The 15,679-nt window shown below is 37.1% G+C and overlaps 1 protein-coding gene across 1 annotated transcript in view; it reads right to left on the reverse strand.

Moving 5' to 3' along the window:
- Positions 1-15,679, reverse strand: part of LOC103025909 (cadherin-12) — a 292,081-nt gene that overhangs the window by 106,021 nt on the left and 170,381 nt on the right. Inside the window, exon 3 of the mRNA XM_007250137.4 lies at positions 9,055-9,349. Coding sequence (XP_007250199.2) covers positions 9,055-9,349 — 295 coding nt within the window. The remainder of the gene's footprint in view (positions 1-9,054; positions 9,350-15,679) is intronic.

The following is a 15,679-nucleotide window of genomic DNA, read 5'->3' on the forward strand; positions in this document are numbered from 1 at the left end:
CCCTTTAATTTTGTAAAGGCTCGGCTGCATTGAAAATGAGGGTTACCCTCAATGTATTACAGAGTGGAAATTAAGGTTGATTGATTGATTGATTGATTGATTAAAACATCTGGCTCCACCCTGAGATGTCCTCAGCAATTAATTACAATATTTGCATTCATTGCAAATAGTATTTAAAATTATTTAAAAGTATTTATTTTTCATTTTGTTTGTTTTGTTATATAAGCTCTATATCTCACTACTGTTCACATTAAGATAACCTGCCCAAATGTTTGAATATGTTCAAAAAGAAGACCAAGACCAAGGTCCTGAATTTTCTTTCTCAGCTGATTTTAGTTACATTGCTGCATTTTTTGATGCTCTGGGTTCGGGGGCTATAGAAGCAGGGCTATAAAAGTGCTGCATGCAGAATCAGCCAGCGAGACTGCAGAGAATGAAGTGCATATAAACTGTCCTGTTCACACCGGGCTATCGGCGATAGGGAGTGGCTTTCATTCGTCTGACTGTTGAAGGGGGTTTCATTTCATTTTTGTTGCCATTCAGATCAAGAGAAAGGCAATCTCCGAGTGAATTACCTTGATCTGTCATCCTCAGGGGGGGAAAGCATGAAAAGTGCTTCAGAGCGGCGCAGGGCACACTGAGTATTATGTTCAAACAGCAACACAGGGATGTGCTCGAGTTGTAGCTCTTTTTTTCCCCTCCGCAGCCTGTCTCTCATTGCTGTTGTTGCCGGTGGCGATGGAAAACTGAATATTCTCCATCTCCAACTTCTCCTTTTATTTATTTGAATATTTTTTAGCATTTGGCTCTATGAGGAACCTGCTTTGATCCTAGGAGAAACTAAAATGAACAGGATGGCTTTACAAATGGGTTTCCTGCGCTCGTATCAGATGAAAGGCGAATTACGCTGATCAAGCATAACATTATGACCATTTTTTTTATCTTCACTGATGATATAACAGCACTTTGTAGTTCTATAATCTGTTTCACTGTTATTACCTTGTTCTTCAATGGTCAGGACCCCACAGGATAGATCACCACAGAGCAACACAGGACTAGTTGGGTTGTGGGTCATTTATTCTCGGCACTGCGGTGAAAAACACTCGTATGGTGGTGGTGTATGAGGTGCACTGCTAAAAAAAAAAAAAAAGAATAATAATTTAATCTAATTTTAAGGCAATAAATCTTATGTTATCTTGATGTATTTGTCTTACTAAGCACTTTGTAAATGTAATATAAGATTATTTTGCTAATTTTAAGATTAGTGATCTTAATCAGTCTTACTTAAAGTTTAAACCTTAAAATTTAAGCCAAAATGATTGTGATTTTTGCTTGATTTAAGACTTGATTCACTCATTTGGAGACTTTGTGATTGCTTATTTTAAGAAATATTACTAAGGAAAATTTGCTTTGAAACAGTTTCTCTAATTTTTCATATTTATCGGTTTATGTTTGAATAAAATTAACATTGCTGTTTTATTCTATAAACTACAGACATTTCTCCCAAATTTCAAATAAAAATATTCTCATTTAGATTATGTATTTGCAGAAAATGAGAAATGGCTGAAATAACAAAAAGATTCAGACCTCAAATAATGAAAAGAAAACAGATTTATATTCATAAAGTTTTAAGAGTTCAGAAATCAATTTTTGGTGGAATAACCCTGGTGGTTTTTAATCACAGATTTTATTCATCTTGGCATTTTCTCCTCCTCCAGTCTTACACGCTGCTTTTGGATAACTTTATGCCACTCTTGGTGCAAAAATTCAAGCAGTTCAGCTTGGTTTGATGGCTTGTGATCATCCATACATGATCTAACTTTTTTTCCAAAGCTGTTTGAAGTGGATCAGATACAGCAGTGCTGCTGGAGTTTTTAAACACTGTTTGTCCAGTGAAACAGATACAGGACTAAAGTAGTTCTTAATAGTTAAGATGAACATTGGAAGGAGTTTCTAGGTGAGCAAGTGAAATTTGTGTAGGATAAATATTATAATATTTATAGCATTTTTTTTATTATTATTTATTTGCATTGTTCTCTTTTTTTTGTGTGTATTTACATTACCGTATTAATGTCATATGTTTATTACTTTATTAACATTCTCTTTTCATATACATATAATTCTGTATATATAACTCTGTATGCTGTACATCTTTTCTTCTTGTTGTTAATTATAATTGTAAAGTATTGTTTGTTAATTGCTTGTATGTTTTAGTCTGTTGGACCCCAGGAAGAATAGCAGCTATTACTGTAGCAGCTAATGCGGATTTAAATAAAAATAAAACAATAGACAATACTTGTTATATAGAACTGCATAGTGCTCTTATATGGTCAAAGAAGAATGGCAGAGATGAGTAGGTTATAATGTGGTCATAATAATAAGCAAAGATTTGTGTAAAAGCAGGAAAGATATGTTATGTTACATATTATCTTTTTTAAATCTGATTTAATTATAATTTCACATAAATTCTTATATATAAATATTTAAATATAAATGTTGTACTTGCAGTTTTGTTCTTTTTTCTCCATTTTCTTTTCTTTTCTCTTTGATTGTTTGGCGGCCGGGCTACCTGGTGGCTTTAATTAAAGCTAGAGTGAAGATGGCTATCTGCCAGTGGCATCAGAGCCGGCGTTTAAGAGTGATAATGTTCCACGGTGCCAGTCACTGTAACCAAGGGCAGCCAAGAAGAATGGTCCTAAACTTAATTACACTCTATTAAAGTCTGCTCAACAATGTAGCCACTAGTATAGTGCAAACACTAAATCAAGCTGCAGAATAAAGCCACAGACAGAGGGGGAGAACAAAGAGACAACCGCTGTTGGTTTACGGCCGTTTTGTTATTGTATAATTTATAGCGTATTCCTATAAACCAATAAAAGGGATGCTGTGGGAAGCTCCTTTTACAATTATTTAAATTACTGTAGTCTACTTGAGCCTTCCAACACAGATTTCTAAGGCTATTAAGTATGATATTCATAGCAATCATAGCATCCATTCAATGCAGAATCATTGGTAACACACAGTGGTTTGCAATTGTACTCATACCCCTTGAACTTTTCCACATTGTGGCCCCCTTACAACCACAAACGTGTGAAAAAATGTATTTTATTAAGACTTTAATGTAGTTATAGATCAACACAATATATTAGCATAAGTGTGAAGTAGAACAAAAATGATACATGGTTTTCCAATTTTTTATGAAATAAAAATCTGAAAGTGTGACGTGCAAAAGTATTCAGCCTCTTTACTCTAAAACCCCTAAATAAAATACAGTGCAGTCAATTGCTTTCGGAAATCACTGAATAAGTTAATATAAAAGAGTCCAGCTGTGTGTAATTCAGTCTTAGTATAAATACAGCTGTTCTGTAAAGGCCTCTGTGGTTTGATAAAGGTTTGATAAAAGCATTATGAAGACCACAGAACTCACCAGACAGGTCAGAGATAAAGTTGTGGAGAAGAAGTTTAAAGCAGGGTTAGTTAATAAAAACATATCCCAAGCTTTGAGTGGATGAGTGTCAAGAACAAATCCATTGTTAAAAAAAAAAAAAAAAAAAAAAAAAACATATAAATTGCTGTTTGCAGTTGCAGCAAACATGTGGAAGAAGATTCATTTAAAGTCTCAATAAAATACATTTAATTTTGGGGTCGTAGGATGACAAAATGTCGAAAAGTTGTATTATATGACATGATTTGCACATCAAATAAAGATGTCGCAAAAACTTTAATTCTGAATTGTCTGTCGACATCTTTTAAATATTTAACACAGATGCAGAAATTATGTCTTTTAAATGTCAATTTTTTACATCATTTGGAAGTCAGTAATATACGTTTAAAAGACATTTAAAAAGAATAATGTATTTTCCACATCCACTGTAGATGTTAAAAAGACGTTTTTTTTTAATGGCTTGAAAACATTTATTATTTTATGAGATCACTTGGAAGTCAGTAATATATGTTTAAAAGATGCATTTTTCACATCCATTATAGATAATGTGTGAAAAAGACATCTTTCTTGAACGTCATTTGGACTAATTCTTGGTTCTCTATAGATATTTTTGCACTTTTGACAAATATACTAAAATAACATGTTTAAAATGTCTTAAACATTCAGTGTAGATGTCTAACTAATATCTGTAAAGTGTTTAAAATGAAAAAATTCTCATTGCCAATTCAGACATTTAAATATTTTTCTTTTACAGGCTTTAAATATCTACTTCTTACAGTGTTTTTTTTTTTTTTTTTTATCAGCTGCTTGCTCCCCGGAACACCACGTTACATCACAGAATAAAGCATATGAATGCCTCTATCCTATCTCTATCTTTTCTTAATAAAGCTATTCAGAAACATTCACCAGTCCGCCATGTCATGACACCACATTTACAATATATATATACAGCCCATCAGAATCGAATGATTAGGATTATGGAGCCATATATTCCGCTGAAGTCACTCCAGGGACTGGTGAATAGCCTAACGTCACATTAAGAGTCTTATTAAAGGCGACACGTCCAAATCAGATGTCATTACCTCTTTAACAAACTATACGATGTGGCCCCAGTGAGCAGGGCCTCAGTGTTCTTCTGAATGGCTTGTAGTTACAGCTATTAGATTAGCCTGTGTGGAAATCGATAGGCCAAGTGCTCCGAGCTTCTATGTCGATCCTTTTAAAAGACATGCTAGGGACATGAGAAATCATACTGTTAGAAAAATAATAAAATAAAGCTCCTAAATAAATGATCCTTTGATCACAAATTAAATAATGCATGTACAAAATGAATAAATAAAGTGTATGAAATAAAAAAAAATGATATGAAACCGTTTAAATGTTCAAAATGACCCTTTACATTCTCACATTAAAAAAAACATCATTTAAAATATTTGAAGTATACATGAAAAGGAAGTATACAGTACTTAAGAGCATTAAAAGTATGTTAAAATGTAGGTAAAGAATGCTAAAAGTGCATTTTCAACTTAATATACTTTATGAAAATACACATTACATATATTTTCTCTGCATTTCCATAAAATTAATTTTAAAGTGCACTTTTAGTGTTTTTGTTTTTTTTTCCAGTAGCATTTCCAGTACATCAATATGCAAAGTAGTACATTTACAGTATACTTCAAATGTATTAAAAAGGTGTTTAAAAACACATAATTAAATCTACTAAAGTTCGTAGAAGTTGTACGAAAAAAGCACACAAAAGCACAATTTAATGCTTTTATGTTGTGTTTATATATAACTTAATTACATCTAAAATATACTTAAGTTGCCATACGTTGTTCCAAAATAGTACAATTAGTATGTATTTAAGTAAATATTTTATTTTTTTTAAATAAATAATTTTCCATGTTTACTTAAAAATATATATACTTAATACATTTTCTTTTACAAGCTTATCATCTCTCCAAAATAATAATCATTATGGGGGCAAATACTTTTTCACAGCACTGTATTTCATCATTAGATTTACACATACAGGGGTTGGACAATGAAACTGAAACACGTGTCCATTTAATGTGGGAGGTTTCATGGCTAAAATGGACCAGCCTGGTGGCCAATCTTCATTAATTGCACATTAAGCACCAGTAAGGACAAATTGTTGGTGCACGTCTTGCTGGCGCATCTGTGACCAAGACAGCAAGTCTTTGTGATGTATCAAGAGCCACGGTATCCAAGGTAATGTAAGCATACCACCAAGAAGGACCAACCTGTCATGTCCTGTCTGTTCTCTTGTCTGTATGTTCTCATGTGACCCGGCACCTGACACAACCACATCCAACAGGATTAACTGTGGACGCTGTAAGAGGAAGCTGTCTGAAAGGGATGATCGGGTGCTAACCCGGATTGTATCCAAAAAAACATAAAACCATGGCTGCTTAAATCACGACAGAATTCAATGTGCACCTCAACTCTCCTGTTTCCACCAGAACTGTCCGCCGGGACAATAAATTATTAATAAATTATTGTGGTCTAAAACCAGGTGTTTTTTAGTTTCATTGTTCAACCCCTGTATAATGTTTTATTAAATTCCAACAGCTCTTTCTTGGTATTTTTGTTTTTTTTTCATTGTTGTCAACAAGCCTATGTTTTTTTCTTCCCACTGAAGTACAGCAGTGGCTCATTGGTTTGAGCTCTTTAAATCAGCTGTGGTATCCAGGCTTCATTCTACAGTAGAGCCATTTGGAGCTCGGAGAGCAGCTTAGGAGACTGTGTATGAAGCACCTGGATGAACAGATTTAACAAGACTCCGAGGCCAGAGCTAAAGCTAACTCTCACGAGTGCCAACTAGAATCGTTAACCCTTTAAATCATCTCCCCCCTTGGACATGGTGCATAAATGTTCAGCTGGGGTCTGTCTAACAGTGCCTTAAAAACCTAAAAATACACTTTTTCATTTTGTTTCAATGTCAAGAAATTGAAAAGAATGCTTTTCCTTCTGTAAACAAGATTAAACACTAACTTCCCATCAATATATACTGTAAGTATGGATAAGTTGTTTTTTTAATTTACTTAAAACATTTGAGGAAATCGGTTGCCTTAAAAAAGTTGTAATGAAAATTTAAGTTAGCATAACTTAGAACATCATGTTATTACAACTAAAGGGGAAGTTTATTTAAATTTTGTATTTTTGTTACACTGTAAGACTGGATAAGTTGAGTTTGCTTAACTTTTTTAAGGCAGCCGGTTTGCTCAATTTTTATTAGTTGAATTTACTTTAAAAATTAACCAGTTGCCTTAAAATAGTTAAGTAATGGGGAATGAAAGCTTAAGTTAGCATAAATTAAAACATCAAGTTATTACAACTAAAGGGGAACTTTTAGGGGTTTATTTCTAAGGTAGCCCAGGGGGAATCACTACACACTGATGGTGAGTGTTAGTCAGAAACTGTTGGACACACCCAGTATCAAATAGATTGTGACAGAAGCCAATGGAAAAGAAGCTGTTAATGGCAACAGACTAAACTCAGTTATTATAAGTTGGTTCAACTCAAAGATCTCAGTTTGAATGTATATATGTGTCCACAAATGTTCAACTAACTCAAAATAGTTGTTAAGTATTGTTTAGAAATCTCCAATTTTATGTAAAACAGACTTAAATCATTTGAGTTCAAACAACGTCTGGGTTTACAGTCTAATCCCTCTATTTAAGAGCACTAATCTGGTATCGATTTAAAGTTTTAACCCGCAATGAGTTACAATAAACTTGAGCACATGAATGGTACTGTGATTTTGCTGTTGGTAACTTTAGCTTCTGCTCTGCTGTCGGAAGTTCTGTAAGATGTGCAGCTTCAGGACCTTGGGCAGTGTTGTGTCCAGGCTTTGCACAGAGACAGTGTTAAACAGACACTGACGTTATATTCTTACCCTGGACAGTAAATTCATTCCGTCAATAGAGAGTTTAAACTCTGCAGAGATGAGTCTGAAATTACAAGCCTTAGCTTTTACCCTTTAGTGCCCCCAAGGTTTAAAAATATTATTTTTTTATATAATAGTAGAGGAATTAATCATTTCTGCAGCAGCCTCCATGGATGATCCATGTCTCAGGATTTGATCGATTATATTTTTATTTATTAAAAAAAATCTCCCAATTTAAAATAGACATGAAGACTAGACAATTGTTATAAAAATGATAGGTTCGGAGAACATAACATTTTTGATGTGTATTAAATTTAATAAAAAATATTAATTTGTTCAGAAAAGTACCAATTTTATGATTTAGAAATATAAAGCTTTGGCAAAAATTAAGAAACCGCTTCAGTTTCTGAATCAGTTTCTCTGATTTTGCTATTTATAGGTATATGTTTGTGTAAAAGGAATTGTGCTATTATTCAATAAACTATGGACGACATTTCTCTCAAATTCCAAATAAAAATATTGATATTGTCATTTAGAGCATTTATTTGCAGAAAATGAGACAAAAAAGATGCACAGCTTTCAGACCTCAGATAATACAAAGAAAAGTTCTTATTCTTGATTTTAAGAGTTTTAAGAGTTCAGAAATCAATATTTGGCGTATTAACCCTGGTTTTTAATCACAGTTTCCATGCTTCTTGGAGTGTTCTCCTCCACCAGTCTTACACACTGCTTTTGGATAACTTTAAGCACTTCAGCTTGGTTTGACTGCTTGTGATCATCCATCTTCCTCTTGAGAAACTCATCATATTTAACTGGTCTCTTTTTTTTCCAAGCTGTATATGAATTAGGATTTTCAGTAACATTTTTTTTTTGTCAAATATGAAACCCTTGAATAGAAATTCTCAAGATACAGGCGTGTAATATCAGTTTGATCATGTGATTAAATTGTGTTATACAGTTTTAGATTGAAAATTACACATTCTTAGTAATTTCTTAAAAAAGTTATTTAATTGTAGGTGTCTTTATTAAATATAGCAAAAAAAGTTTAAATAAAGCATATTTAGATTTTTTTTTACACAAAAAAGTCCAAATAGAACAAAGGGCTAGATTTTTCTGTTTTTTTTTTTACTACTCTCTGTTCAATTATGACACTTATGTGTTTAAAATCTCCAGCAGCACTGCTGTTTCTGAGCCAAACAACCAGCACAAAACAAACTAACACCTCTTACACCACCGTTATACCAGTGTTACTCACTGCAGTGCTGAGAATGAATAAACCACCAAAATTGTAGCTGTTTTGTGATAGTTCTTTGGGTCCTGACCATAAAAGAACGAGATGATAAGCTGGACTGCATTGAATTGCGAGTGTAGAAGCAATTATGTGTATATTATGTTCAGACTGGACTGTGTATATACTGTGTATATACATATTAATCTTTTAACTGGTGCATTTTCTCTGCTGCGTTTTGTTGTCATGAATTTAATTGTAGAATTTACTTCTTTTTTGGATCGTTCCACCAACACCCTGTGAAGAGATCCAGTGATTGGCATGAAACATACAAATGTTATACTTTTAAAGGTGTGTGTGTGTGTGTGTGTGTGTGCGTATGTGTATGTGTGTCAACTCCGTATCTGGTGGCAAATTTGTTTACACACCCAGCTTCACAAAAGTGCAAGTCATCTTCCGGCATGTCCTTACCCACAGGAGACATCTCGGGGACACTAGCGGTGTAAGGGCCCTCCAGAAACTTTGGCTCGTTGTCGTTGATGTCCTGCACCTTGATGACGAACTCGGACTCGGGCTCCAGGGGCCGGTTGGTGTCCATGTCCACAGCCTGGGCTCGGAGTGTGTAATAAGGCTTCTCCTCCCTGTCTAGGCTGCGTAAGGCATGAATGTCTCCGGTGGTCTGGTCGATGGTGAAGATGGTACCGGCCCCCTCCCCCGACAGAGTGTACTTCACCGCACTGTCCCCTTTATCCAGATCTGTGTGAAGCTGCAGCAGCGGAGAAATAACAGACGATTAAAAAGACCATTAAAAACAGATACAGCAGATGATCCTGTGAAACGATAATTACTGTAACAAAGACTTGATTTTTTTTGTTTCTTTCAGCAAATTTATGAATAATTGAAGACTGTCTACACAGGCTAATGAATTCAGCTAATGGCCAGCCAGGTGTTTCTCTAGATGCTCTAATGGAATATGACTTTCCATATTAAATCAGAGACACTATTTATAGGTATGTGTTTGAGTAAAATGAACATTGTTGTTTAATTCTATAAACTACAGACAACATTTCTCTAAATTCCAAATAAAAATATTGTAATATAGAACATTTATTTGCTGAAATAACAAAAAAGATGCAGAGCTTTCAGACCTCAAATAATGCAAAGAAAACAAGTTTATATTCCTTTTAAGAATTTTGAGAGTTCAGAAACCAATATTTGGTGGAATAACCCTGGTTTAATCCAAATTTTCATGCATATTGGCATGTTCTCCTCCACCAGTCTTACACACTGCTTTTGGATAACTTCATGCATTTACTCCTGGTGCGAAAATGCAAGCAGTTCAGTTTGGTTTGACGGCTTGTGATCATCCATCTTCCTCTTGATTATATTCCAGAGTTTTTCAATTTGGTAAAATCAAAGAAACTCGTAATTTTTAAGTGGCCTTTTATGGTTTTCCAGAACTGTATAAGACCCAAGTTGCAAGAACAATAGATAGAAAAGTTGCAGGTGCATGAGTGTGGTTATCTGAATAAGTATATGAAGTTTGGGTGGAAATGATTGGGAGTAAATGGAGGGAATGAGGGATGAAACAAGTGCAAGTAAACAAGTGCAGAACAAAATACTATATATTCTTCTAAGTAGCCACATTAAGCTTTGAGGATGGATCTGAACACTATTTTCACTATTTTCTCATTATCTTCATAAGATAGCATCTTGAAGGAGTTCCTTCAAGATGAACAATAGTTTCTGCTTCACCTCAAATCACCATCTCAGTTCATGAAGTTCAGGGGGTTGTAGGGGACTTATACTTTCTTTGTTATAAGGTAATTCCATATTTGTCCCTTATTATTATTATTATTATTATTATATATATTTTTTTCATATTCATTTACAATGTATAAAATAATTTCCATAAAGAAATTAAGAAAAGTGAGATTCTATATCTGGAATGATCATCTGGAAATGGCATTGATCATGCAGAAGTACAGCAGCTGGGCATGCTACTATTTCAAAGAGTTTATTGTCATGTGCACAGTAAGAAACAAGTTTCCTCGTACTATGAAATTCTTTCTTTGCCCCTCGCCAAGTATGCCGCATAAAGATAAAAATAGAAAATATACAATAAAGAAAGAATAAAAAACAAAATATAAATATTAATTAGTGTTAACTTTACATCCATGATGGAAATATATACATGAAAGCAGTAATGGGGTATGGATATTATTTACAAGTAAGTACATGTTATCTACAGCAGTGGAATATGAAAAAAGTGCAAAAGGTTCAGTAGTGCAATTATAAAATTTTGCAAAGTAAAGTAAGCATGTGTCTCTGAGAAATGTCCTTGATATGTAAACGTGTAGAGAGTAATGTGAATGGTTATTTCTGAGGTAGGTTCAAGAGTCTGGTAGCAGTGGGGAAGAATGAGTTCTTTAGCCTGGTGGTTTTGCATTTCACACTTCTGTACCTCCGGCCTGAAGGCAGAAGAGTGAACAGTCCTTGCTGGGGGTGGGTAGAATCTTTGAGGATGGAGGCAGCTCTCCTGAGGACTCTCTGGTGGTAGATGCTCTGCAGAGAGGGCAGTGGAGTTCTGATGATCTTCTCCGCAGTCTTTACCACTCTCTGCAGGCGTGTATGGTCCGTCGCAGTAGTGTTGCCGTACCACACGGTGATACAGTTGGTCAAGAGGCTCTCAATAACACAGCTGTAGAAGTTGCAGAGTATCTTGGGAGACATCCTGAACTTCCTCAGCCTCCTCAGGAAGTACAGCCGCTGTTGAGCCTTTATTGACCAGCTGTGTGGTGTTCAATGTCCAAGTGAAGTCCTCACTGATGTGGATGCCCAGGTATTTAAAACTGTTCACCCTCTCCACTTCAAGCTCCCGGATGAACAGTGGCTGATGAGGTCTCCTCTCCCTCCTCATATCCACTATCAGCTCCTTCGTCTTGTCTGTGTTGAGGGCGAGGTTGTTGTCCTCACACCATGACACCAGTCTTGTCACCTCCCTCCTGTAAGCCGCTTCATCTCCGCCACTGATACGTCCTATCACTGCGGTGTCATCTGCAAACTTCAGGATGATGTTGTCCTTATGGGAAGCGACACAGTCGTGGGTGAACAGGGTGTAGAGGATAGGGCTGAGGACACATCCCTGTGGGGTGCCTGTGTAAGTGGTGATACTGGCTGAAGTCCTGTCTCCAATCCTGACAGACTGAGGCCTGCCAGTCAGGAAATCCAACAGCCAGCTGCAAAGGGTCGGGTGCAGGCCGAGTACATACAGTTTGTTTGTGAGTTTGTGAGGAATGACCGTGTTAAAGGCAGAACTGTAGTCCACAAAGAGCATCCTGATGTAGGAGTCTTTGTTTTCCAGGTGGGAGAGAGAGTAGTGGAGGGCAGCAGCGATAGCGTCTGAGGTGGATCTGTTGGGACGGTAGGCATACTGCAGGGGGTCCAAAGTGTCCGGTATGCTGCACTGGATGTGATCCAGAACCACTCTCTCAAAGCACTTCATAATGATCGGAGTGAGTGCTACTGGCCTGTAATCATTCAGGCAGGTTGGGGGGCTCCTCTTGGGGAGGGGGACAATAGTTGTGTTCTTGTAGCAAGTGGGAACAATACTCTGGCTGAGGGAAAGATTAAAAATAGAGCTGAAAACGTTAGCCAGTTCGTTAGCACATGGTCTGAGGGCCCTTCCAGGAATGTTGTCTGGTCCTGCCGCCTTGCGGGGGTTGATCTTCCTCAGAGCTCTGTATACCTGGCCTGATGATACTGTCAGAGGGGGGAAGGGGGGTGTGGAGGGCTGTGTGTGCCTCTCGGTGGTAGTGCTGGGAGTTTCAAAGCGGGTGTAAAAGGTGTTGAGGTCATCTGGTAGGGTGTCTGCAGTGCTCAAGGTGCTGGTGGTAGTCTTGTAGTCTGTGATGTGCTGCAGGCCTTGCCACATCTGCCTGGAGTCAGCTGTGGAGTAGAAGCCATCCAGTTTCTCCCTGTACTGCCTCTTAGCTGCTGTGATGGCCTTCCTCAGTCTGTACTTTGCGGCTTTGTACTCAGTCTCATTGCCTGATTTAAATGCAAGAGAGCGAGCACGCAGCATGCGTCGTACATGGCTGTTGATCCAGGGCTCCTGATTGGGGAATCTCTTCACTTGTATGGTGGGCACGATGTTATCCACACAAGTGCTGATGTAGCCGGACACATGCTCAGCATAGTCCTCTATGCAGACAGAGGAGTCCTCCATTGTGGCTGCAGCTTTAAACACATCCCAGTCTGTTGTAGCAAAACAGTCCTGCAGGATGCCCTCAGTCTCCAGAGACCACAGTTTAACTGTTTTGGTAACAGGGTTTGCCTGTTTGAGTCTCTGTCTGTAGGCTGGGTAAAGGAACACTGAGATGTGGTCTGACTGTCCAAAGTGGGGGCGAGGTCCGGCTCTGAATGCACCACGTACATTGCTGTACACATGGTCAAGGGTGTTCTTGTCGCGGGTGGGAATGTCCACGTGTTAAATAGTGTTTGTGAAACACAGTCCGTAAGTTGCACTGATTAAAATCTCCTGCGGTGATGAAGACGGCATCAGGGTGAGCTGTTTCCAGCATGCTGATGACGTCATGGAGTTTGCCGAGCGCTGCCGTAGAGTTAGCCCGCGGAGGGATGTAAACAGCGGCTAAAAACACAGCAGTAAATTCCCGTGGTAGATAATAGGGACGGCATTTCAGCAGTATGAACTCCACGTCTGGTGAGCAGTGCTTATAAGCGGTCTGTATGTCTCCACACCACGCGTTGTTTACAAACACACACACACCTCCCCCTTTAGCCTTACCGGAGGCTGCAGTCCGGTCTCCTCTGTGTACGGAGTGAGTCTCTAGCTGAAAAGCGCTGTCCGGAACTTTATCTGAGAGCCCTCCTTGGGTCAGTGCACTCGCTTGGGGTCGGCGCCGCTGGGTCTTCCTGGCAGCACAGGTGGCTGTGGGAGCGAACAATGGGTTGCAGCTCCGGTGGAATAAAGCCAGTAAATCCAAAATTACTGTGTGATGCGATGTCCAACAGAGTTTGTCTGTCATATACTAGCAGTGCACGACATTTGTGTACTGCTAAGAGAGCGTAAAAAGTCCAAAAAAAGAAGATAAAAACGGCAAACTCGAGCAGAGCGAGCAAACACGTCCGCCTCGGGGGGCGCCATGATGCATTATTATTTTGCTCCCTTTTAAAAAATGTTACTATTTACCAAAGTTTAATATGGAAACTGTGCATCCAATCAGACAGCTCTATGCTCTGAGCCTTAAATCACACAATCAGACTAAACAGTCTGGAGTTGAAGCATGGAGTAACGCATTGAAGATCCTGCAGTAAAATAAGTAAAATAAGAATACCATTATGGTTGCGTTGCGCAACACAGTTATCCTTTTACAGTTATTTATTAACTATGTAATAACAACTATGCACATTTTTGTTTATAACCCAACACATAAAACATTTCCTAAACTGTGTTCTTCGTAATTTTTATCATCATATAAATATGTACAGCACAAACACAGTTGACTACAGTGGCAGAGGACAAGACTGTTTATTCTATGTCTTTTATTGTTGCTATGCTGCTTGTCATCAGCAGCCAGAGTCCGAGAGAGCACTACTGATCATGCCCTCTCTGAGTGGGTAGATGATGCTCTCTCCTCACATCACTCCTAATGTGATGCTGGCCTAAGGCAACCCTAACTGAAGGTCCTAGCTACCCTGTAATACATTTGATATATTTCTAAAGGATCGAAAGAAACAAATTCACAGATATAAGTAATTCATTTTGCGGTGTCTGAACTAATTCTATATTGAAATAGCTATGATTATGAACTGAACAGTGTAATCAATAGAAAAAAATCTAGTATGGGTTCATTGAATAATACAGTTAATTCATTGTGTGATCCTTAAAACAATGGTGGGTTATCCTGACCATTTGAGTGATCTGGAACACGAAAAGTTAAAACGTATGGGTTTCTCCAAAGTATTTTTCTCTTCATACAAAACGGGGAGTAGAAGGGGCGTAGCTATATTGATATCACAACAGGTACCTTTTGAGTTAATTAGTTCGACTAAAGACAAGGAAGGCAGGTTTATTTTAATTTCGGGAAGGGTGGATGAGATGGAAATAACACTGTTGAACGTGTATGCTCCTCCGGGCAGCAACCTAAAATTTTATCAGAAAATGTTTGATTTAATGGCAGAGGCTACAGGAGTATTAATATGTGGAGGTGACTGGAACATTCACCTTAATCCGAAAATGGACGCATCACATACGTCGCCTAAAAAAATAACATTATTACAAAAAAGAGTCAGACTTATAACGGAGGAATTCGAAATAATAGATTTGTGGAGGGATTTTTACCCAACTGGACGTGATTATACTCACTATTCATCTCCTCATTCAATGTATTCAAGAATTGACTATTTCTTTACTTATAAAAAGGAACGGCATAAAATGTTAAGGTGTGAAATAGGAACCATAGACCTTTCTGACCATGCACCAATCTCGATGTCTGTATTGCTCAGAAATACTCAAAGAAATAGAACATGGAGATTAAATTCTAGTGTGCTAAATAATCCCCAATTTATAAACCAAATGAAACAAGAAATTAAAATGTTTTTGGAAGAAAATGATAATGGGGAAGTGGGACCTGAGTTTGTGTGGGACACACTAAAAGCTGTGTTTAGGGGTAAAATGATTAGTTATTGTTCCTTTAAGAAGAAGATAAGGCAATCAAAACTGGCCGAATTAAATGCTAAACTAAAGGAATTGGAAATTAAACATAAAACAACACTAGATCCAAATTGCATGACAGACATTCTTAAAATAAGGAATGAAATAAACATAATGTATACTCAGGAAATAGAAAAAAATATAATATTTACAAAACAAAAATATTATGAAGCAGGTACAAGGTCAGCTAAATTGTTAGCAAAAAAAATTAAAAAGCAACAGGCAGACAGCACCATATATAAGATAAGAGACCCACAAACTAAAACTGTGCTCTGTAAATGTGAGGAAATACAAACAGCTTTTAAAAAATATTATGAAAAACTATATTCGCAACAGTGTTTTGAGGACGAAGAAAAGATT

The sequence above is a fragment of the Astyanax mexicanus genome, chromosome 15 (genome assembly GCF_023375975.1).
Source record: "Astyanax mexicanus isolate ESR-SI-001 chromosome 15, AstMex3_surface, whole genome shotgun sequence".
Taxonomy (NCBI): Eukaryota; Metazoa; Chordata; class Actinopteri; order Characiformes; family Acestrorhamphidae; genus Astyanax; species Astyanax mexicanus.